This window comes from Balaenoptera ricei, chromosome 9 (assembly GCF_028023285.1).
Source record: "Balaenoptera ricei isolate mBalRic1 chromosome 9, mBalRic1.hap2, whole genome shotgun sequence".
In the NCBI taxonomy this organism is placed as follows: Eukaryota; Metazoa; Chordata; class Mammalia; order Artiodactyla; family Balaenopteridae; genus Balaenoptera; species Balaenoptera ricei.
Window position 1 is genome coordinate 75,540,443 of NC_082647.1, and position 25,892 is coordinate 75,566,334.

The following is a 25,892-nucleotide window of genomic DNA, read 5'->3' on the forward strand; positions in this document are numbered from 1 at the left end:
AATGTAGAAATGTAGTTTAAAAAATACAGGTGATATACACCATTTCAGTTGTAGATATATGCTATCTTTAATTTTTTGAAGAACTTCCCGTACTCTTTTCCATAGTGGCTGCACCAATTTACATTTCCACAAACATCTACTAGTTTCCCTTTTCTTATTTGGAAGTAAAAGAACTTGTGATCTATTTATGGATGGGAAAGTTGTTAATAAATATGTATAATGTATAGGAGCTTTGGTTAAAGTCGAGGAATATATTGGGTTGGCCAAAAGGTTCATTCATTTTTTTCCGTAAATGGCTCTAGTAGCACTTAGTTGTCTTTAACTTCATTCAAAAACATTTTGTTAGATTGTATGTGACAGCTGTCATATCAGCGTGCATTTAAAAAAGAAGACTTATCGGGCTTCCCTGGTGGCACAGTGGTTAAGAATCTGCCTGCCAGTGCAGGAGACACGGGTTCGAGCCCTGGTCCCGGAAGATCCCACATGCTGCAGAGCTACTAAGCCCATGCGCCACAACTACTGGGCCTGCGCTCTAGAGCCCGTGAACCACAACTACTGAAGCCTGCATGCCTAGAGCCCATGCTCCGCAACAAGAGAAGCCACCGCAACGAGAAGCCCGCACACCGCAACGAAGAGTAGCTCCCGCTCACCGCAACTAGAGAAAGTCCGCGCGCAGCAACGAAGACCCAACAAAGCCAAAAAGAAATTAATTAATTAAATAAATAATTAATTTTTCAAAAAAGACTTATCAGAATTGGTGAATTTGGGGCTTCCCTGGTGGTGCAGTGGTTGAGAATCCGCCTGCCAATGCAGGAGACACGGGTTCGAGCCCTGGTCTGGGAAGATCCCACATGCCAGGGAGCAACTAAGCCCGTGCGCCACAACTACTGAGCCTGCACTCTGGAGCCCGCAAGCCACAACTACTGAGCCTGCCTGCCACAACTACTGAATCCCGCGCGCCTAGAGCCCGTGCTCTGCAACAAGAGAAGCCACTGCAATGAGAAGCTTGCGCACCACAACAAAGAGTAGCTCTTGCTTGCCACCACTAAAGAAAGCCTGCGTGCAGCAATGAAGACCCAACAAAGCCAAAAAGAAATTAATTAATTTTTAAAAATTGGTGAATTTTTGTGTAGCCATTTTAATATTAAAGATGGAAGAAAAAAAGCAACATTTTCAGCATATTATGCTTTATTATTTCAAGAAAGGTAAAAATGCAACCGAAATGAAAAAAAAAGATTTGTGCAGTGTATGGAGAAGGTGCTGTGACTGATCGAACGTGTCAAAAGTGTTTTGCAAAGTTTCGTGCTGGAGATTTCTCGCTGGACGATGCTCCACAGTCGGGTGGACCAGTTGAAGTTGATAGCGATCAAATCGAGACGTTAACTGAGAACAATCAACATTATACCACGCGGGAGGTAGCCAACATACTCAGAATATCCAAATCAAGCACTGAAAGTCATTTGCCCCTGCTTGGTTATGTTAACTGCTTTAATGTTTGGGTTCTACATAAGTTAAGCAAAAAAAAAACCTTGACCGTACTTCCCCAAGCGATTCTCTACTTAAACGTAATGAAAATGTTCCGTTTTTAAAACAAATTGTGACGGGCAATGAAAAGTGGATACTGTACAGTAATGCGGAATGGAAGAGATCGTGGGGCAAGTGAAATGAACCACCACCAACCACACCAAAGGCCAGTCTTCCTTCATCCAAAGAAGGTGATGTTGTGTATATGGTGGGATTGGAAGGGAGTGTCTTCTATTATGAGATCCTTCCAGAAAACCAAACGATTAATTCCAACAGGTACTGCTCCCAGTTAGACCAACTGAAAGCAGCACTCGATGAAAAGCATCCAGAATTAGTCAACAGGAAACGCATAATCTTCCATCAGGATAACGCAAGACTGCATGTTTCTCTGATGACCAGGCAAAAACTGTTACAGCCTGGCTGGGAAGTTCTGATTCATCAGCCGTATTCACCAGACATTGCACCTTCAGATTTCCATGTTTACAAAATTCTCTTAACGGAAAAATTTTCAATTCCCTGGGAGACTATAAAAGGCACCTGGAACAGTTCTTTGTTCAAAAAGGTAAAAGTTTTGGGAAGATAGAATTATGAAGTTGCCTGAAAAATGGCAGAAGGTAATAGAACAAAAGGGTGAATACGTTGTTCAACAAAGTTCTTGGGGAACATGAAAAATGTGTCTTTTATTTTTACTTAAAAAACAAAGGCACTTTTTGGTCAACCCAATGAATAATCTTTTTTCAGTTGACCTGAATCTAGTTTCTTTATTTTGTTTTCTTTTTTATAATATTTCTCTGCTTTTTCAAAATAGTTTTGTTAATTTATACAGCAGTATAGTAATTTACTATCATTGTAAAATGTTTAAGCAGTACAGAATGCTGTAGAGGAAAAACTGGTAGTATTCTTCAATCCCAATCATCAATCCTTATTCCATTTTTCTGTTAGAAGATCCTATTATTAAAAGTTTATTCTCTGAGGCTCTGGAATTCCTCAGAGATGCTCATCATAGGCTAAGTTTCACCCTACTCTTTTTTCCAAAGCAGAAACATTTCTATGTATTAAAAATAAATGTTATTCCTTATTTTTAGTGTGTTTAGATTTTTTAAATATTTGTTTGTTTGTTTGTTTGTCTGCGTGGGCTCTCTGCTGCAGCACACAGGTTTCTCTCTAGTTGTGGCGTGCGGGTTTTCTCTTCTCAAGTTGTGGCGCGCGGGCTCCAGGACACGTGGGCTCTGTAGTTTGCGGTAAGCAGGCTCAGTTGCCCCGTGGCATGTAGGATCTTAGTTCCCCGACCAGGGGTTGAACCCGCGCCCCCTGCATTGGAAGGCGGATTCTTTACCACTGGACCACCAGGGAAGTCCCCTAGGTTTTATTTTTTAATAGAAATTTTAATTAGACTATTACTTTAGAATTATAAGTTCAAGTTCAGTTGTGTATCAGTCAGGCTCTCGGCAGAAAACAAATGGCACATGAAAGTGTGATTTTTAAGAAAAGTTGAACAAAGAGTGTATTTTTATAGTATGGGAATAAAGATGAGGGGACAAACCAGGGATGGGGATGGAAAAAGGTGGAAAAGGGGCAGTTACTGAAACTACTGAGAAATGAAGTTATGGGAGAGAGCCTACCTTTGGAACTGTGGCATTCTGTAAAGAAACATAGCCACTGCCAAACTATGCCACCACAGGAAAGAGCTGGGGAAGAAATACCCTCACCTCTCTTCTCCAACCCTCTTGCCACTGCTTCCTATTGGGTTCCACTGGTTGGAACCCAACCAGGCCAGAGAACCAGGGAGCTTTGTTCAAGTCATCCTTAGCCATCACCCTCTTTGCAGGGCAGGAAAGGGTACAGAGTAGATCTAGAGAGGAAACGAACACTATCCAGCACAAGTTACTTACGCAGCGTTTGATACATTCATCTTTATCTCAAACTCTAAGCTATTATACACCCCATTCCCATCTGTTCCCCCGCTGTATTACAGGTAGTAGCCCTCATGGAAGAGTCCCAAGGCCTAGACCGAGATGTGGAAGGATCAGCCAAGCAGTGGAGGAAGTGGGCAGAATCCGAGTGTCCAGAAAAAGAAAAGTTACCGCAGGAATGGAAGAAGAAAAGTTTAATACAGAAGCTGATTATTTTGAGAGCAGTGCGCCCTGACAGAATGACATATGCTCTCAGGTGGGTGCAGTTAGTTAGCACTTTGGGAAATGCAAGTTAACCTAGAGGACACTTGGTCTTAAGGATTAGACGTATCTGGTGGAGGCATTTATGGTTCATGTTCATGAAAAGTGATTCTGCAGACATTTTTACACTGCAATCACTACTTTTGTTCAGATCTGCTAAACACGGAACGGTGTGCTAGTCTGTCGGCAGACTGAGCGTATTCTTCCTGAAAAGCTTAATTCTGAAATCAATAGGGGAAACAGGGAACCTGTGGAAATATTCTAGGAAGAGAGCTGGCAGAGTTCAGAGGCCAGGAACATGCATTATCCAAGTGTGATTCCCATTGTTTTTATTTAGAGCAGCCCTTTGGCTCCAAAGATTTTGCACATCAAACAAAAAATGAATGCCTTTCGTGGATTCACTCATAGTCCTATAACTTTACAAGCAACAGGATTTAAAAGCAGAAATGCCTGTCTACATCTTGGTTTAAGTGTCCCTTTCCTTTGCCCTTTTGGCTTCTAAATGGTAATATGGTGCTTAATTCTAATTTGAATTCAACAAAGAGTTCTCAGGTTCCTTCCCTAGCAGCTGCTTCTTCCTCAGCAGCATTCACTTGCCTCAGGTTTTTTCCTTTGTTTTGTCTATTCAGCCAATTTTCTCTTTGCAGAAGCCCCTGCCACACCCTACTTTACAAGTTAATTCTGTTTAGTAGTCCTTACTTTCTCCTAAATCTGATGCTGCTGGCAAATAATCCCTGCTTAATTGAGCTTCCCTGTGTTAGAAACACCCCAAAAAGCATTTGTATATTCATGAGAAGCCCAACAGGCTGGAAAATTGCGCTGTGGCAAATCTAGTGAACTGTTAATAAGTAACGGGGGCTCTGGTAGGGGATTTGGGGGATACAAAGCCATAGGCAGGCAGCTGATGGTTCTCAGAGGAGAGTCTCAGTAGCCCCCCAAAATGGAATGTAGGCTTCTGATTTTCAGAGCTTCTAAAGCAGAGAGGGATTTCACGGACTCAACTGCATAAATCTAGTTTGGATTCATACTGTCATTCTTACAAAACATCTCGTGTCATAAACATAGTTTGCTTCCTTCCCGTGCCTGTGGTTTAAGCTGATTCAAGCTGTGACACTTTTCAAGGTCAGAAGCACTGATCCTGTCTTTGGCATTATTCTTTTTACAGGAATTTCGTGGAGGAAAAACTGGGTGCAAAGTATGTGGAGAGAACCAGACTGGACTTAGTTAAAGCATTTGAAGAAAGCAGCCCAGCCACCCCAGTATTCTTCATCCTCTCCCCAGGGGTAGATGCCCTCAAAGACCTAGAGATCCTTGGTGAGTGGACGGATGGGAGGCTGGCCATTCAGCCCTGCCTCTCACCCATCGCCAACGCAGCCTTCCTTTCAGCTCATAGTTATCTTAGTTGCTTTTTTTTTTCTTTCTCATTTGTTGGAGATTGAGTGTATGGAAAATGTAAGGTTAATAACACTGTAGTCTGGAGAAATGTTTAAATGGAACATTCCTCTGGTTGGCATAATGCAAGTTTCTTTTGTACTGTTCTCCACCTTTTGACTAGATGGGGGCCAGAGGGCAATTTTCTCCATGCTCTTGTAATCTTGTGCCCCCTGTGACTAAATAATGGTCATTAGAGCAAGTCTATTTGATTGTGAAAGGCACTGTCGCTTTGTGCTTTGGATTACTATTCCCCACGACCTGCACGGAGAATTCCAGGTTAATAGAGCTGTGACCTGACTGTGCTGGATTCAAGCACAGCTTCACAAGGTGAGGGGCTCCTGCATTTACCCAATGAGCCAATCCGGTCAAAAAATGATGTGATATCTACCCCATGTTGCTCCTTTATATGAGGGCAATGCGTTGCTACTCCTGCAAGAGTTTGTAAAGCTCAGTAACAATGCTTGCCATCTATCAAAATGTCAAAAGCTTTATTACCACAAAACCAGAGGAACTGGTTTCCATAGGTTTTGCAAATGCTTGTGAGGAGGCAGCTGCTGAGAGCTTGAAATGATGCTTGTTGAAACGACAGAGGTTTAGTTCGGATTCTTCAGGAAAGTGACCTGGAAGGTGGCAGTAGTAACCACAGATGGATGTCGGACCACAGGATTTCAGACTCTTCTCACCTCGCCTTGGTTCACTTTTCCTCTCGCCATGTTGTGTCCTCCCACAGGCAAAAGACTTGGGTTTACAACTGACTCCGGAAAATTCCACAATGTGTCTTTAGGACAAGGTCAGGAGATGGTGGCAGAAATGGCCCTGGAGAAAGCTTCCAGAGGAGGACACTGGGTCATACTCCAAGTGAGTAATTAGGTTTTCCTGAAAACACTGGGAGTGAACATGGACGGGCGGTGCAGAGCACCCCTGCCCAGTGGGAATGAGCCTTTCACACAGCACACGGTGATCTGCTGGTGGGGGGCACGGGGTTCTCTCAGCAGTAATGACACCTCCAAGGGTGACAAAGAGCTCTGCTGACAAGGATGACTACCATTTTTTGAGGGATTTTCTAGCGATTGTGCTTTAAATTTTTAAATATTACAGGAAGCCCCATCGTTCTCCTGACTTACGGATATCTGGAACACTCCAGTAGTGCTTGAGGACACACTGGCTTGTATGGAATACCAAGACCGTTGTCATAATATCTCTCATTTGCATGTGGCTTTAAAGTTGACAGAGTGTTTTTTCATATCTCATTATGTCACGTAACTCTGACTCTGCCCATAACTAGTTGTGTCGCATTCCCTTTGCTTATAAATTAAGGGGTTGAGTACTTGGTCCCTTTCGCCTTTCTAGGGCTCACATTTTATGGGTCTATGATTCTACAATCCAGTGTCCTTTGGGCTGGTTCCCTTCACTGGGGATTCTAGTGTCGACTGAAAGAAAAAAAAAAAAAAAAAAACGGACAACGTGAGAGCTGTGAATTCAGTTTTATTTGGGACTTAATGAGGACTATAGCCTGGGAGACAGCCTCTCAGCTCTGAGGAACTGATCCGAAGAGGTAGCGGGGAGAGGTCAGTATCTATGTGATTTTGGTGAAGGGGGTACGTGCAGTCAAGCACGCATCTCGGTTGAAGGTTGCCGTTAGCCACAAGGAGCAGATGTTCCCATTCATGACTTTAGTACTTCTCTAGGTATGAGAAGATGCAAGGAATTGAGTTCATAAAATTTTCTCCCGAAAATATCTAAGTATCTGAAGGCCTGTTCTACCAGATTTTCCCAGAGCGCAGAAAGCCTCACTCCTGATCTCTGCCCTGAACTCCTTTCAGGGTGTGTTGAAAGTCAGCGACTGCAGTGGCTAGTGACTTCGTTCTTATAGAACCAGATGGCGAGTGACATTTTTTAGTTTGTACTAGCAAGAATCCAGGAACCAGTGGAGCCCAGGCAAGCTTTAGGGGGCACCTAAGGGCCGAGCAAACTCCAAGCTCACTCCTTCCTCAGCAGGGTGCACCAGCTGTCTCAGCAAGTCTGGAAAGGGCCATTTGATTTGCAGCACAGTAATCCCAAAGGTTCTTATTTATATGCCAGGCTCTTTACTAGGCAACTTGTAGGATACATTATCTCTAATCATCACAGCAAAGTTGCAAGGGTAGGTATTGTCATCCCATTATAAAGGTGAGAAAACTGAGCCTCAGAGTGGTTTGGAGAGCCTCAAGGCCACACAGCAGGAAAGTGGCAGAGTCTGTCTGCCAGCAGCCGACGTTCTTTCCGCTAGCCCACACTGCCACCCTCATGCAGATATGACATTGGCCTTCCTTAATGTCTCCAGTATCTGGGGTTGATGCATTTTGCATTTCTGCTTGAAATAAAATTGGATTCACTAAGAAACTGCCCAGTGTCCAAGAAGAATATAACCTTCTGGGAGAGTAAAACCTACTGCTTAGATGAGACTTCAGTATGGGGACTTGGGATGGTGTGTCCCTTCTGAGCCTCACAGAGTCGGACGGGTAATAGTGGAGGTTTTGTTTTTCCAGAGATAGCAGTTGTTGCTGGGTCAGTTGGGTAGATGCTGAGCTCTCCCCACAAAAGAGAACGTTCTTTGCGAGTTCTCATGCATCCAGCGGCTCAGACTGGAGAGAAACTGGGAGAGGTGCAGTCCTCCTCAAGAGAACATAGTAGTCAAAGTAAAATGTTTCTGTTATTTTTATATCTATGCTGCGCTACCCGTTGCCCGCCCCCCTCCCCCCGCAAAAAAAAATGCAAGTTGTAAGTTTTACCATTAAAAAACGTCTCAAAAGACCTTATTTGGTGAAGGATCTCCTTTTGGGTATCTATTTTAGACCTTTGATTTTTGTTTTTAGTGGTAAGCCAGTAACTTAGAATGTAACTTTCACTATTTCTCTCCACACATAGAATAATTGGAGAGGAGAGACTATCCCAGGCTTTTTGGCAGTTTCTGAAGGTTTCTAGGATACATTTGATTGGCAGTTAAAAGAGAAGCATTCTTTGAAGAATGAGAAGCCCAGCATAATAGGAACTTGTTATATTGTTTATAATTTACATTAAATTCTGTCAGCGTAGGCAGATGATATGTATGCACATGTTAATGAGTTCCTAACCAAACTCCGCGCTGGTCAATTACTATGATCAGAGATAGCCCCTCTAAGGATATTTAGCTAGCGTTTTATCAAAAACCCACACTCCAGAGAAAGCTATTACTAAGGTAGCAGACTGACACTATCTTTGTCTCAGATGCACACCAGATGATTTGTGAATTAATATAATGGAAAAAAATCATTTTTCATGGGCAAAATGGGTGGTTTTCAAGATATGTGTATTGGCTAAAAATGTTGCACAAACATTGCTACCCTTGGACAAATGGCCGCAAGAATCTAGCCAGTCTCAAAGCCTGTATCCTCAAGAATGGTTCCCAGGCTGGATTCCAAAGAGTGCCAGTGTACAACGATGGCTCACTTGGAGATTTTTCTGTTCCCTGAACCCAAAGTCACTGTTAAAATATTTTTACGTTTGTTTCATATACTAATGAGTAGGAGTTTGAGTAGAGGAGATTTCCGTCAGTAACAATGAAGTAGTGGATCAGGTGCATTTCTAGCCTTTAGTTTTTATACTTGATTAAACTAACCCAGATAAGTCTTAGTAATTGAGTTTGAACTGTAACAAAGAAAAGTATCAAGAACTCCATCTCAGAAGTGATTGGCAGATGTTGGAAGTAGGTGAGTGTGTTAGAAGGAGATTTTGTTTTACAAAGACAGACTGTAGTGATTTGGAGCACTTGATGTGTTCAGTGTTCAATTCTGTCTTGGTTTATTTTTTTTCCCTAATGCGCTAATAAAGGAAACTTTAAATCGTGGTTCTCTGAGTTTTCAACTCATTCATATACAGGAAAACGTTGTAATCCTATAATTTAAGTAATGTACTTCAGTCTCACAGGAATTCTAAACCATGCTGTTTTTCAGAATGTCCATTTGGTAGCCAAGTGGCTCGGAACCTTGGAGAAACTCCTTGAAAGATTCAGCCAGGGAAGCCACAGAGATTACAGGGTTTTCATGAGTGCTGAGTCTGCACCTACACCAAATGAACATGTCATCCCTCCAGGACTCCTGGAAAATTCCATCAAGATTACTAATGAGCCCCCCACAGGAATGCTGGCCAATTTGCATGCTGCTCTCGACAACTTTGATCAGGTAAGAAAGCAGAAGCAGCCTGGTCTGACACTGAAGTCAGGGTCTTCTCACAAGACTGTGAGACCTAAAACCACAGCCACATGTGTAAAGTGAATGAACCACGTACCTTTTTGAGGAGCTTGCTTATTGAAGACAAACATGGCAGACTAGTATCTCTAACCATAGAAAGAGAAAAAGCCATTGTTCTTATTGACGTTGTTGATGAAGAATTGATGACAATAATGATGACGTGGCAGGAGTTTTAGCATACTACTTAATATTTTGATCTGGTTTTGATATTAGTAAATGTACAGCCCTTCTTTTTAGATTATATCCATCCTGCCTTCATGTTTATATTTTCATGTCCTTCCAAAATAAAACAAATAAATTAGTACCTTTATAAATTAATGATAGTTCTATTACCATTAGTCTCCTTGTTCAAATGACCACATCTGTCTGTGTCATAATCAAGCCTGTCAGTTTCCTTTGTTGCTATTTCTCTGAGCTCCCATTCCTTCCTCTAATTTCTTAGAAATCCTTGGTAAACAGCATTCTTATTAGGAGAAGTAGAATAAGCCCGAAAGAGGAAACACGTATGATTTGGTGATAAATATTCAGCCTCCTGTTAGAAATGTTATTATACTCTATGAAACATGCCCACATGCTTAACTTTTTCTCTAGGTCCCTCTGGGCTAAGATGAGAAAGCCAACATTATGAAGGCATTAAAATAATTGGCCACCTAAGAATATAGTTTTGAGGAATACAATTAATTGCTCAATTCAATAATTGAGTAGTTTGTGCCTGTTTACACAATGGACTGTGTAAACAAAAGGCACTCAAAAACTCTTGTTGAGTCTTACATGTTTGAAGTATCCTTTTTTGCGAACTAAGACAGGCATGTATTTTATCATCCCTCAATTTATAATTCCTGGCCATTTGTGACATTCTCAAGCTCTCTCTCAAAGTAAGTACAAAAGAGGAGTTTGACGTATTTAAATAGGATTTATCCAACTTCCCAGAACAATTGTCTTTATTTGTGAAAAGTGAGCAATTCATGAGTAAATAGGCTTCAGCCTAATTGTCCTTCAGCTTTTTTTTGGTAAGCACCTCTCTGACAATCTGATGAAACTATGGATACTCTCCCCAGGGAAATGTGCACTAAAAAAAATTGTTGCATACAACCATAGGGATGACCAGATCCCCCAAAGCCTATGCATGAATTCCTTCCCCAGTTAAGAACAGCATGTTCTAGTTTATTTATGAAAGTATCAGGGTTTTTTTTTACTGCCACTTGGAAAACCCCTTACAATAATTGGTTACATTTATTGAAAAAAGTCTTAAGAACTTCAGGGGGAATATTTCTTATCTACTGGAAAGGCTCCTCTGAAATATTAAGATTAAATTTGTTCATAAGTAGCAAAAGCAAAGCTAATCAATGTGATTCACTAAATAAACTTTCTATCAAACCTATTTTAGCCAAAACCTAAGATTTTAAAGCTTTGTGACCACCTAGAGGGGTGGGATAGGGAGTGTGGGAGGGAGACGCAAGAGGGAGGAGATGGGGGGATATATGTATATGTATATATATAGCTGATTCACTTTGTTATAAAGCAGAAACTACACACCATTGTAAAGCAATTATACACCAATAAAGATGTTTAAAAAAAAGATTCTAAAGAATATCTAAAAATTTTAAGAGTCTTTTATGAATGCTAAACGGTTATTATGTTAGAAAAAAATGTGGGTTTTATTCAGATTATGTAATTCAAGCGTACTAGCCTGTGCTCCCTGGCTATCTGTGTGTAGGTTTCTAGAACCCTTTTATCAGTTAGAATTATGGCTGGCTATTTATGAAGGAAGTACAAAACAACAGTGGCTTAAACAAGGTTAAAAAAGGCATTTCTGCCACATGAGAATTCAGGAGCTAGGTCATTCAGAGCTCCTTTGTGTCACCACAAAGTTGTCATCAACCCAGTTTGCTTACATTTCACCATTTCTAGGATGGGCTTGCCGTGGTCCCAAGTGGCAGTGAGGGTGGCAGCTCCCATAGCTGTGTTCCAGAAAGTAGGACGAGAGAAGGAACAAAGAAGATGACAAAGGGAACACGTTTGCTTTCTTGTAAAGATTCATTCTGCAAGTTAATACACAATACTTCTTTCAACTTATTGGTCAAACTAATTCACACTGCATTACCTAGCTGCAAGAGAGGCTGGAAAAGTAAATCTACCTTGGGCAGTGTATGCCCAGCTAAAAGTCAGCAGGAAGGCACTGTAGGGCGGGCAGATGGTGGTCTCCATCACAGACCTCCTCCTTTCCCAAGTCTCCTTGTATCATCCTGGATGTTCTTTGTCGCTGCCGTGGCCCTATCTTGCTGAAGCCTGTGACATGGACAGAGGGTGATGAATGCCATCTACCTGGGTTCTCATTTGGGTTAGGTAAATGGGTCCCAGTTGTTCCTATTGCCTGGCTGCCCTTCTTAGATGAGAAAAGCACCTAAGGGATCTAGACAAGTTAACTGTTCTGTTTAGGTGTTTTCATTTTTCGTGCTTTGATTTTCAAGTCAAATTAAATCTGTGTTCTTAATCTTCTCCCCAAGTCAGAATTTATCCTCAAATTTTGACATGTGTATTCATGGCGAACAAAGTGCACTTAATATTGATCCTTTATTACCTTGAACATTCTAGAATATTTATGTAAATATGATCAGTAAGTGACCGAGATGTAAAGAACCTTTTCTTTAGGATGCTGTCTACCTAACCCTCTTTCAGCTCAGTAGCGCTGCCTCTTGAAGATGTCATAAATGTTTGGGCTCCCTTCATCCCCAGATAACCAGATTTTTGAAGCAAGAATGTAAATTTCTTGTTCTGTAAGATTTGCAGCAGAAACAAATAATGGTAATTGTGCATGTAAAATCGGCATCTGTGTGCATGCAACACTGTTATGCGTGTGTGGATGCCTGTTCTCTGTTCACAATGCTGTTTGTATATTTTCTGATACAAACACTTGATCACTTGCTTTGTAAAAATACAATTGACCTGAAATGTAGAATGTTAGGTAGACTCATATTTTTCTTAGGAATGCCTGATTCACATTTTCTTCTAATGTCATTTATATTATCAGAGCGTAATGAAATGGGCATTGACTTATGATTTTGGTTTTTTTAGCAGTGAGGCTAAAATTAGGTCAGTTATATGAAGTATATAGATGGAAAGAACGTACTAACTGTAGTACTTGGGTTTTCTGTGGACTATATGTAATTCAGGGAGGGTGTTAGGTGACTTGTTAGATCATAAAATTTTGTCACTTCTATTTGGTCTCCTAGAAATTTCTGCCTTTCAAAAGCAATGTATTTTTATATCCTTCAACATTAATGCCAATTATATGGTTTCTCTTTTCTTCTTTCACAAGCTTGCCTTTTACTTGATGTTTAGTTGTGGAAAAGTTATTTGTAATGATTGTATATTTTTAAGCCCCGTAAATTTCCTAGAAGTGGCCTAGTCATTTAGAATAACCTAGTGATTTAGTTGGGTCAGCACTGTATGTGCCCTGGCCAATTCTAGAACTATATTTGGTGGTAACCCTGGATTCTGATGAAAGCGATACAGAAAGAAACTAAAATGCTCTTCTGGTCCGGGACCAAGAGAACAAATCTGGGCTTGGTTTAGACTTTTACTGAAAGGCCTCTGGGAGGCCAGATCTGAGCTCCCACCCCAAACGGGCTAAGTATATTTTGTATTATAGATGCCCACATTGTCAGATCCATTTAAATGTAGACCGGGTGTAATTTGACCGTTGTAGAGGACAAGGCAGGAAGGTGCTGTTTTGGCCTCACCTTCCTCCGCTGCCCACCATCAGCTGAAGGAGTCATCCTCAGTTTTTCCTTGTTTGCCTCACAGGACTGCCAGATTTGAGAACGGGTAAAGTACTACCCTTAAGACACAGATGGCTGTTTTTCACCTTTTAATTTTATGGCTTTTGGGGCCATAACCATATCAGTGTAGCATACCAGGTTCCCTCTGCATTTGCAAAAAAAAAATCTTACAGATCTACTCTACAGGGCATATGTTTTCCAATCTTCCATATGCTGTCTGTCATTCCAACAGTGAATTTTATTTTCAGTTCATTGGAAGAAAACCATTTGTCGTGTTGGTTGTATTAGTCAAGGAACAGTACAAAATAATTGGCAGCTCTGGTGCATGAGATCAGCCACACACCCAAGCTTGTGGTGCCTCCACCATACCTAACTCACAGCTTCCAAGTCGTCCAATCATCATCATTTGTAGCTCACAGGAAAGGGAAGAGAACAACCACCAGACCAAGCAATTCCCCTTTAAGCAAGTGATGTGAAAGTTGCATACGTCACTTCTGCTCAAACTCCGTTGGCAAAAACTTGGTCACATGGCACATCTAGCTTCAAGAGGGGCTGGGAGATTGTTTTTTGATGCGTGGCTGTGTGCCCAGATAATCGGTATTACTATGGAACCAGGAGGAATGGAGAATTGGCATTAACTTATATTCTGCTACAGTGATGAAATTAAGATGATGGCCTTTTGTCAAACAGATTGTACAAGAAACATTTTTGCAGGGGAAATTGATGTCAGGCAGTATTACCACTGGCAAAATGAATTGTCTCATTTTCTAGTGAAACAGAAGAATAATTGAAGCAAAATAAAAGCATTCCTCTTAAATCAACAGACTGGCAAATGCCAGTCTCCTGTTATGCTCTCCTAGCTTAAAACTGCATGTTACCTCTGTCCTAGGTCTCCCTCAAAGTCCTCTGCAAGATGATTCAAAACTCAGACCCTTGCCCTTGGAAACCATACGGATGGATGATCAAACATTCTTTCTTTTCTCCCAGGATACACTTGAAGTGTGCTCCAAGGAGCAGGAGTTTAAAAGCATCCTCTTCTCTCTGTGCTACTTCCATGCCTGTGTTGCTGGGAGACTGAGGTTTGGCCCCCAGGGCTGGAGCCGCAGCTATCCGTTCAATTCTGGAGACCTCACCGTCTGTGCCAATGTCCTCTGCAACTACTTAGAGGCAAACCCTAACGTAAGTGCCAGTGGTCAGATAACCTCTTCCGAGGAGTGTACTGAATCTGTCAGTCTTTGGGCACTATCAAAATGGACCATAATTTCTCTTTCGCAGCTATTATTGAAATAGCTGACACTACATATGCATCCTCTGCCAAGTGTGAGGTTTTACAACAGTGGATGCTCGAACTTTATAAGATGGGTCAAACCAGTTCTACATCAGCAGCTTAGTGCAAAAAAAAAAAAAAAAATGTCCTTCATTATGTTAACAAAAACAGTGGTTTACATGTGCATGTATGCCAGATTCATTAGGCAGGTAATGAAGCATTTGCACAAATGTAATTACATACAGCAATTCTGACAGTTCATAACACTGCATTAATAATCACTACAATTAGTTCTGATGATGGAAGCAATTTACAGCGCGTCACATGTATAAATAACGGTGCATTTCCTGCATATGTCATTATTATGTATTAAGGATGCCACCTTGTTGTGACTTTTTTAGTAATGTTCCCCTTGATTTGAAGTTAAAGGTAGATGAATGATTTTATTTCGTAGTTAAAATGTGTTCTACAGATGGGAACGGGAACGCTTCATCAAGAACATTTGTGTAAACTCTTACAAACTCAGTGACTGGATTTCAAAAAGGATGAATCATTTGTAAGGATTTTCTGGCTTAGTCCTCATAAGGGAAACTTTTTCCATTAAGTTAAATCTGTTAAAATCGAGGTATGTTTGTCAGAACCAACTAGGCATGGTGCTTTAGGCCACACTTTCTATTAAAGGGCCTTTTAAACCATTCAACCATGTTTCTATGTATAAATGGGGTTTTTTTTTGTTCTTTTGGTAATTATTGTTATTTTCCTTATCAAAGTTTTCTCAAGCTTTGAAGATGGTTTGACTACTATCTGAATATGTACACTTTGTACATAACATGGGTGTGTTCTCCCAAGGAACACATTTTGAATAAGTTGTATCCAAGATAAATGGCTTTAATATGGTACGTGATCACTATTCCATATCTAGCATTTTTTAAAATTTATGAAATTCACTTTGAGCATATTTTGACCATTCTAATAAATACTATTTTGTGTTGATCTTAGCACATTTTGTTTAAAATGTTGCAGGTAGAATTGACTATTGTAATAGTTCTGGAGAGTTCTGGGTAGAAAATGAAATAGACCACTGAGTACTTTTATTCAAGTCCTTCATTACTGTCCCAGGAGGCTGAGGCCAGGGATATTATCCTGTTTCAGCTGGACTCTGTACACAGTTGAGGTAGGAATGAAGGGCTGCAAGAGAGGGGTTGACTCATGCTTCTCTCCGGCTCTCACATCCCGAGGCTTGGCAACACCAGTTGGCCGATTGAATCGTGCTATGTCCTGCTGCTTCTCCCACGGGTGTTCCAGCATCAAGACAGCTTTAGGTTTTAAACACGTGCTCTTGTGTCTTAGATGTCTTGACCCAAGTCATTCACCACACATCACATCACGAAGCAAGTTAGTTAGATCTGGGAATTAAGCTGACATGCCCACATAGTTTGGTTGTACAAGATGTCCTTTTCAGGAAGGTATATGTGTAAACTTGGAAGTAGGCAGATGATAGATGATATTTCAAGTCATGAGATTAGATGAGATCATCAAGGTTATAGAGTATAATTGAGAGATCTAAAGATTACGTCTTAGGGAATGCCAACATTTAACTATTATAAGAACTTCGATATTTTTCCATATGAATTTCATAAGTCTCACCATATGGAAATTCTTGAATGTCAAGGTTGGAAGACTTTAATTGAAAACGTCATTTGGTTGTTTACATTTAAGGTTGGGGATGGGGCTATGTAACATCTGACTTTGGTTTTACCAAGCCTAGAGGGAGTAGGAAGAAAAACTGTTATTCTGTAGCAGTACCTTTCTCCCACCCTGTGGAGTACAGTTTGGGGGACATGCCCAAGAAGACCTCTACTGAGTAACAACAAGTTCACATTTTTTTCAGGCTGCACCACTGTGCCAAGGGAAGGGTTACAAAAAAAAAAAAAAAAAAAAAAATAGAATATGTAAAAAACAAAGATCAAGATTTGTGGGAAGAAAATCAATTATTGAGAAGAATAGATCCCTAGCTGATTAAAATCTTGAGGGAGCTATATATCAGATAATAATGTATAGCAGGCATTAATAAAATGCGATCAGAGAAATAAAGTTAAGAGGTCTCTGTTTCCCATCCATTTCTGTTCTATGGGAGGTAGTCCATGACATGGTTGAGAGAACATGGTACAGTGTAGCCACTATAATTTTTCATTCACGTCAAAGTGGCTTAAAAGAAAGACGTATTTGAGGGTCTTTTATTCAAATTCAACTAACGTTGTAGCAAGTACATTGGAATAGTTGAAGCAATTTTACTTGTTCTGTCACATCATGCAACAAATGAAGGCTATAATTAAGTTTTTATTGAACTGTTGGGAGGCAGTATACTGCCCCTGAGGGTATAAAGGTTTCTGTCTAGAAAGGCTTCATCACAAACTGGCATGTTTTGCAAACCCAGAGGAAGCTAAAGGGTAGCAAAGAGGGGCTTCAAACCCTGCGAAGCCAAATAAAGAGGAGATACAGTGATTCCTTGAATAAAACATACTACAGTCATTAGTTACAGCACTTGGAACAGTCATGGAGGCCAGTTATGCCATAAACCGAGCCCTCAATCTGTGGCAAACGGCTTGGTTTGCCTGGACTTTTGGAAGGTGATGGAATTCTAAGTAACACCCCAAATTCAAATTGTATAGGTTTTTCTTTCTTTTCCCTGACTTAGATCATAAAACCTGGTATAAATCAGATCATAAAAATGTCATCCCTCAAAGGTCCTATGAACCAACACTCTCTTGTGGTTTTTAGATGAGGTGTTGAATGTGTAAACCTTAACTGCATGACATGTTCTAGGAATAATCCGGTTTGCTTTAAAATCTTCATTGAAAGCTTAGCTTCATTAAGAGCTCACTGAATGTATTAAAACACACTGAAAATAATTCTCAGCCAGTTCAATCCTGGCAATTCAGACAATTCCTGAACCTCTTTTAAATGCTCCTGTTGGTGGGGGCTTGTAGAGAGGCACTTGCTGCTGATTGACTGTTTGGAGGCAGGTGCCCCGAGCCCGGAGGTGAACGTTTGCATGATTCCCCTCCCCTCTCCCGCCAGGTCCCATGGGAAGACCTCCGTTACCTCTTTGGTGAGATCATGTACGGGGGCCACATCACAGATGACTGGGATCGCAAACTGTGTCGGGTGTATTTAGAAGAATTCATGAATCCCTCTCTGGTAAGACATTTCTTAAGTCATTTCACAGAGGAGAAAGTTCTAGTAAGATTCCTTTTTAACTTTTTATTTTATATTGGAGTAGAGTTGATTAACAGTGGTGTGTTCGTTTCAGGTGTACAGCACCGTGATTCAGTTATACATACACACATTACCTATTCTTTTTAAAATTCTTTTCCCGTTTAGGTCGTTACATCGTATTGAGAGGAGTTCCCTGTGCTATACAGTAGGTCCTTGTTGGTTATCCATTTTAAATACGGCAGCGTGTGCATGTCAATCCCCTAACTATCCCTTCCGCCCACCCTTCCCCCCTGGTAACCATAAGTCCATTCTCTAAGTCTGTGAGTCAGTTTCTGTTTTGTAAATAAGTTCATTTGTATAATTTTTTTTTTTTTAGAGTCTGCATATAAGGGATAGTTTGTTTCTCTAAGAATTTTTTAAACTGATTTCACTATGTAAATAATTCTTGAATGTTATTGAGGATTCTTGGCCTTTTGTGAGTATATTCTGGCTCACCTTGCAGGGAGTTTGGAAGTTCGTTAGAAGTGTAGGATCTTGGGCCCCATCTCAGACCCATAGAATCCGAATCTGTGTTTTAGCAAGACACCTCCCTGCCACCACCGCAGGTGGTTTCTGCGCCCACATGAAGCACTGTCCCATGCACAGACTCACTGGATCTCTGAGATAACCCCGTGAGGTACGCAGAACTGACACTGTCACCCCATTTCATAGACAAAGAGACTGGGTCACGGTGATTTGCCCCAGGTCACCCAGTTATCCCAGGCAGGGGCTCTAGCCAGATGTATTGATTTCAGTTCAGCGGCTCTGATGTAAGTGAAATCTATAGTTTTTTCTCTGGCACAGAAGCCATGGAGTATTCTAAATTTTGATCACTAACTCCTAACTAAATATGTGCTCAAGAAAACTGCGATGATGTGAGAGGGCAGTTCTTCCTTCTGTGAGGAAGGGGCAGAGCCCCCTTGTACTGGAGTTTAAAGAGGCCAGGTACCCTTTTCCCATTTCTCATCTTACTAGCCCTATGTCTGTGTACACCAGCACCCACATGGTTTGTGATTGGTGCTGGGTTTTCTGGAAAAAGCACTCAGTCCTTGTTTTCCATACTGAAGTAGCTGAAAGTGGTGGCATACTTTTCTTATGCCTGTCTCTAAAGGTTTCCAGGTTCATGGCTTGCCTGATTATTTCTTGGAAACCCAAGGCACCCTCCACCGTGCCACCTCTACTCCCACTTGGGCAAGACACCAACTGTGTTTAGAGCAGTGCCATGTATTTTTTTAAAAAATAGTTTGAGCAACCTCCTGTCTATAATTTCTTGAGAACTTCATCTCCTAAAAGCATTATGCCTTCCTCAAGTCCATTTTGAGAAGTAATATAATCATGCATTAGAAAACATGGTGTACTGTAGTCTCATATAGAAAATTGAGGACAGATTATTTTTTGCTACTTTTAATAATGTTAAACAATTTGGGGACAAGGCAGGAAAAAAAAAAAGACTTTCCTGCCATGTGACCATTATTTGTTTCTTTTGACTGTGAGTCTCCTGGTCTTTCCTTAGTTCTAATGAGCGAGGTTTCACGGGTCAGAAAGACACTTTCAATTTAGCACAATTGGAAGTCACTCCTCAGAAGAGGGCTGGGGGCAGGTTACCATGGAGATGGGAAAGATAAACAGGGTCGGGTGTGCTACCTTTACAGAGGCTGGTTTCTCTGAATGATGGTGGAGGTCAAGGGGCAGAGCGACAGACTCACTCTGCTTTTCCCTCTCTGGTTCTGGTCTGAGGATGAGGAGTGAATTACTGTTGCCAACCGAGACAGTCCATTAACCTTCACAAGCCTGAACTCCCATTCACATAACTGTAAAATAAATATAGATGATGCAACCTGAGGGGCATCTCTGGTGTGTGCTTTAGCCCTTCAGAAATTTAGGTACCTGCCCTTCCATGCCGCTCTGGTGAGGTTTTCAGGATGGAGATGGTCATTTGCAGTCTTGCAGCCTCACCAGAAAGCGCTACCGTGTCAACTCACCAGAGGAAGTTAAAACACTGACTGGTTTGGTGGCAGAAACTGCAAAATCCCAGTTATTTTGTTCTCATACAGATGTTTCCTGCTCATGCTGTTTACGTTATTAGGAACTTAAGCTAACACTTCAGCATCTGCAGGATGTCTTTTTGCCACTCCTCACATTGGTTAACTTATTTGGCAATTAGTGTCTTTGGTTACATGGGCACGTGGTCAGACCTTGGAATGCTTTCAGTGGCTTTGTCCTGTTAGGAGGATGAATGAGTTTCTTGTTGGGTAAATGACACGGCATTTAGAGAGGGTTCCCCAACGGCAATGTGCTTGAGAGGGTTCCTGGCCAAAGTGAGGGAATTATAATTAATATTCTTCTCTCATGTGAGGTGCATACTTGGCATGCTAAACAAGTAATACAGTAAATTACTTTTGGAAAATAAGGTATCAGGTCACCTGAAAGTTGTCATATATTAACAGCTTAAAAGTTGGGCTTTGAAGTAAAACAAAATGACAAAAAAAGCTCGGGTTCAAATTCAGTTCTCCCTTGTGTTTGCTGTGCAATTTTAGATACATCACAGAACCTGAGCCTCTGTTTATTCATTTGTGAAATTAGGGTACACAGTAGCAGTCACTCACCATCCTCTCCTCCGCAACCTGCCCCACTCCCCAGCCCACCACTAATCTACTTTCTGTCTCTATAGATTTGCCTAATCTGGACATTTCATATAAATGGAATCAGACAATATCGGGCCTTTTGTGTCTGACCTCTTTCACTTAGCATGTTTTCAAGGCTCATCCATGTTATAGCATGTATCAGTACTTCATTCCTTTTAAGGGCCACATAATATTCCATTGTATCGATACACTATTTTATCTGTTCATCAGTTGATGGATATTTGGGTTGTTTCCACTTTGGGGCTATTATGAATAACGCTGCTTTAAATATTCATATATGTGTTTGCATGGACATATATTTCCACTTCTTTTGGGTATATACATAGAAATGAAATTATTGGATCATATGGTAACTCTATGTTTAATGTTTTGAGGAACCACCAAACTGTTTTCCAAAGTGGCTGCATCATTTTATATTCCCACTGGCAATATATGAGGGTTCCGTTCTCTCCACAGCCTCGCGGTGGGTGTGAAGTGGTATCACATTGTAGTTTTGTTTTGCATTTCCCTGAAGACTAACGATGTTGAGCATCTTTTCCTGTGCTTATTGGTCATTTGTGTGTCTTCTTTGGAGACATGTTAATTTAGAACTACCGATTCTTTGAGGCGTAACAATAACCTTATCAAACAGCCCTCCCCCAAAGGCAAGGCAGGTGGCCACGGTGCAGAGAGTTAGGGTCCCATCAGCAAGAAGCAGCTTTTCATAAAAGCCTCTCAGTGGGATGGGAGAAGGCTTGGATTTAGAATCAGGATTCCCAGAGCTCCTTGAGTATGGTGACATCTTCACAGATTTCTTAAAGAGAACAGAAGTCTCTGTGTGAATTAAGCCTTGCTTATCAAGCTTTACTTGTTTGACATCATAGTAGGAACTTACAGTAGGACATTCTAAGGTTTTGTTTTTCCTTCTAGAAAATTAGGGTGTACTTGAGATAATCATGTCTGTTCCTAGGGCACAGCAAAGACTAAAACTAACCTTTGTAAAAGGCTGCTATGTGCCTAGCTATTTGCATACATTGTCGTTAAATTGTCATGGTCACAATCTTTAGGTTGCTATTAGGATCCTCATTTTACCGATGAGATTGAAACTCAGATAAACTGCCATTTTTTTAAGACCACCAAACCATTCAGGGGGGGGGGGAAACTGAACCAGATCTGTCTGGCTATAAATCTAGCCCTTCCTGTTGACTTTGCTGTTTTCCTTTGCTTTGCTCATTGCCCAACATGGGGGAGGCACTCTTCACTTATTTGTAAACAGACTGCCTAATTGTCTTTCCAGAAAGCATGGACCATTTGCACTCCCACCAGCATTCTATGAATATGCACTCAAACAAATGTCCAGTCCCCAGGCATTTTGAAAGTTCCAAGTGGTTCCACTTTTTGGTTACTTTCTTTGCTTGAAACTCTGTTTAACTTTGGCTGCACTGAATAACAATTAACTGGGGCTCTTAAATTTTCTTTTAACTAGTGAGCACTAACAGGGAAAACCAAGTCCTTGTTTGTAGGGAATAAATTTTTGGCTTGGAGATGTTTAGTCTAACTTTTGGTTTTAGTATTCATATTTTGTGCCCACATTTTTATTTTGGCTAATTTATTTATCCAGTAATGGTGAGGTTAAATCTCCTTCACAGTTTTGTTTTGGTCACGCTGAGTCGGGTGAAATTTTAATTTTGATTATTTTGATATATGAATGTGAAATGATAGAAAATGTGAATAAATGAGTAAAACAAGCCCAGCTGATGGATATTGGTCACGAGAGAGTCTGCATTGCTCCTTCTCATGTTTATTGGGTCCAGGTCTCTGTTTCTGGCAATACGAAAGACTGGATAACTTGAAAATTCTCCTGCTACAAAATAAAAATAGAAATTCTGACTTTAACATTTAAAGTGCCTTTTGGAATTCAGGAGAGCAATTGAGCATCACCCCTAAGGACATGGGCTCCCTAGGCAATCTGGGGTTGCAGGTTTGAGAAGGAAGGAACAAACTGCCACTACTCACAGATGACATGATTGTGTAGAAAATCGCGCTTATTTTGTCTCCATTAGACTGTGAGCTCCTTGAGAACTAGGTTATATGAATCTCTTATACTTCCACGGCTTATTGGGGTATACTAGGTGATCAGTTCATACGACTGAATGAATTAATGAATAGTCACTTTGTCTCCAGGTGATAGTGAGGGGACCAGATAGCATGAACATACACAATTACAGAGATAAACCCCATTTTCAGAAAATGATTTTAAAATTCTAGGCATAAAATAGCTACGTTAGGTGATGGTTTTTAAAAACTAGCATTCCCTGTACATTTAAGTGCATGTAGACAGAATTTACAGCAAGAGAGGCTGGGAAAATTAAACAGAAGTATAACGGTCCCCTGGGAACTAAAGAAGAATCAGGGGGTAAAAAACCTGAGATTACACTGAGTTAACCAGAAAAGTATAAGCGCTTGATTGACTGTGTTTATAGCTGGTCAGAGACTGAGGCCCATCAATTGTTTTGTTACATTTTGAAGTACTACGTTCTAACATTTAGAAGCTCTGGTATTTCTGCTCACATTGCCTTGGTTGAGAACATTCTTCCAGGTGGAATGTCTACCCTTCTCCCCGGCCTGAATGAAGTGGATGGGTGTGATTAATGCCTGATAACTGCAGCCGCTCACTCATTAGGCAACTATGGACTGAGCACCAGCATGTGCTAGCAGTTGCCCCAGGGTCTACAGATCTTGAGATGGGCTACACAGACTCTGCCCTGAGAAGCTCCAGGTCACGGGGAGGTAGCACTGATTTGACTTTTAGTGTATACTGCCCTATAACATGTTAGTTACACACACTCCCACGTATTTTTTAAGATAGTCACATATAATTATGCACGTTTACAAAATCTACGTGCATAATATATAAAATAGTTTGAAGTAGTATTGCAGAAAGTACTATTAAGTCATGCTAAAATGAGTTCAGAATTAAGATTAAAATCAAACATATGCCCAGGCAAGTTACTCTGAATCTCAATTTCTCTCTGCAAAATGGGGATATTTGGGAGAATCAATGACTTCAAGCATGCAACAGGGTGACCAATACACAGTAGATGGCTCAGCACCTGTCCGTTCCCTTTGTGTGCACGTATCGTGTTACCCCAGGCAAACCGCAAACCAGGTCTTCTTAAGTATGGGATTCATGTGTGTTCCTTGGACTCCTCCCCAGAGGTCAGCACGGTACGATACACAGAGCAGAGTGATTGATTACAAGAGGGTCAAGAGATATCTTAAGAGAGCTTGCTATCTATCCAGCATTGTGCTGGGACCATCTCACCAGAGTGTTCTCAAGGGGTTTAGGAAGTGAAGATTGATGTCCACTTAGATTTGGAATAATTGACTTTTCCTTTGTGGTTGAAGGTCGATGATGAACTGATGCTGGCACCAGGATTTGCTGCCCCACCCAATCTGGATTACTCAGGCTACCACCAGTACATAGACGAGATGCTTCCTCCGGAAAGCCCGGCACTGTATGGCCTCCACCCAGATGCTGAAACAGAATTCCTGACAGTCACATCCAACACGCTCTTCAGAGCTTTGCTGGAGATGCAGCCCAGGAATGCACTCAGCGGTGAAGAGCTGGGACAGTCCACAGAAGACAAGGTAGAGGGTCATTCTTTCTCTTCTATTGAGTTATACTGTATATAAAGTACACTAATCCTAAGTGCACAGCTAATGAAGTTTACCTTTGTGTACACATAACCACCACCTGGATCAAAATACAGAACATTTCCAGCACTCCAAAAGGATACTCCTGCCCCTTACTGATCAGTACCCTCTCCACCCCAGGCCAAAGGTACCCACTCTCCTTACCTCTGTCGCCACAGACTGGATAGATTAGATTTCCCAGTGTTTGAACTTCAAATACATGCAGTCTTACAGGAGGTACTAATTTATGTCTGGCTCCTTTCACTCCACATTTCATTGTGAGATTTGTGAGATTCATCCGTGTCGCTGCATGGACCAATGGTTCATTTTTGTTTAGTATTCTACTATATAATTCTTTATTTATATATATAAAAATTTTAATTTGCTCCTTCTATAGGGGATGGGTGTTCGGGTTCTTTGTAGCTTTTCACTACAATCACTGTCACAGCCGTGAACATTCTTGTATAGTCTTTTGTCAGCAGACAAAGCTAACTCTCAAAGCTATCTGCTCATAACACTCACTCCTTTATACCCAGAAGTGGAATTGTTGGATCAAAGGGTATAATGTTCAGCTTCAATAGATACTCCCAGTTTTCCAAAGTGGTACAACCACTCATACAGACTCCCACCAGCAGTGTGTATGAGTTCCACTTGCTCCTGCTTCTTGGGGTCTTGTTAGGAGTAATGGTATTTCTTTGTGGTTTTAACTTTGCATTCCTCAGTTAAGGAATAATACTCAGCATTTTTTCATACGCTTATGGCCATTTGGATACAATTTCATGTGAAGTACCTGTTCCACGTGCTTGCCCAATTTCTAATTGGGTTGTCAACCTTTTTCTTACTGATTTGTAAGAACTCTTATTTCAGATGTGTGTCCTTTGTTAGGTGTATGTATTGCAAATTTCTTCTCCACATGTGTGGCTTGCCTTTCATTCAGTGTGTTTTTGGCTCTGTCATTTTGTTACAGTGTCTTTTTTCACCTTTTCTTGGGAGATTGGCATTATCGTTCTTTTGAAGGTTATTACCATAGAATGACGGGGATGAGAAATGGGACATCAAATAATTTTTTTTACCTTTGGATTAAAATCTTACTTCTCATTAATTTAAAACCTGAATAGTTTATTTTTCCCTCAATAAATTAGCCTGTATTTCTCTCAGAATTATCAATCAAGGATTCAGTGTGTGGAAACACAATAAACATCAGGTCTAATTATAGTGAGGTCCCAGGAACTTGCCATATTATTTCTTGAAATTTTTCAATTATTTCTTGAAATGAGGCCATTCATTGAGACACTTGTAATTTAGAAGCTTTAGAATTTGTTACAGCACGTTTTATCCTATATACTAACATCTTCCCTATATGAATTAGATTTTTAAAAAGAAGAACGAATTAAAAAAATCCATCCATTTGGGAAGATCTATAGTGTTAATAGAAGCAGAGAGGTGGATGAGGTCTTCATCTAGTTCTGGGGCTTCCATCTCTCCAGGGAGGCAGCTGATCATTAAACCAGAAAAAGCAAAGCAAATGAGGTAAAGATGCCTCAGCATCTCCTACAAGCAGACTGGTTGTACCAACCACCATCTACTAGGTGTTTATATACTAGGCACTATAGAAAGTGCTTTACAAATATGCCATTTAATCTGCAACAGCTCTGAGTAGTATCAGAATCTCTATTTTGGAGATAAGCTTAGGTGACTTGCCAAGGCCAAACAGCTAGAAAGGGCCAGTGAAGGAAACCAGATTTTAGCAGAGTCCCAAAGCCTTTCTTTGACCTAACTTCTCTACAGCACTGTGTTTCATACTCTGTACTGCTGCTGTAAATAAGCTCAAGATTTCAGGATCTGACAAATGACCTGCCAGGGTG

At 40.9% G+C, this 25,892-nt stretch overlaps 1 protein-coding gene across 2 annotated transcripts in view; it reads left to right on the forward strand.

The window, feature by feature from the left end:
- Window positions 1-25,892, forward strand: part of DNAH11 (dynein axonemal heavy chain 11) — a 333,679-nt gene that overhangs the window by 296,173 nt on the left and 11,614 nt on the right. For both annotated transcript variants that reach the window (XM_059933975.1, XM_059933974.1), the window contains 7 exons: window positions 3,500-3,693; window positions 4,864-5,012; window positions 5,863-5,990; window positions 9,104-9,331; window positions 14,170-14,361; window positions 17,531-17,650; window positions 23,740-23,982. In XM_059933975.1, coding sequence (XP_059789958.1) covers window positions 3,500-3,693; window positions 4,864-5,012; window positions 5,863-5,990; window positions 9,104-9,331; window positions 14,170-14,361; window positions 17,531-17,650; window positions 23,740-23,982 — 1,254 coding nt within the window. The remainder of the gene's footprint in view (window positions 1-3,499; window positions 3,694-4,863; window positions 5,013-5,862; window positions 5,991-9,103; window positions 9,332-14,169; window positions 14,362-17,530; window positions 17,651-23,739; window positions 23,983-25,892) is intronic.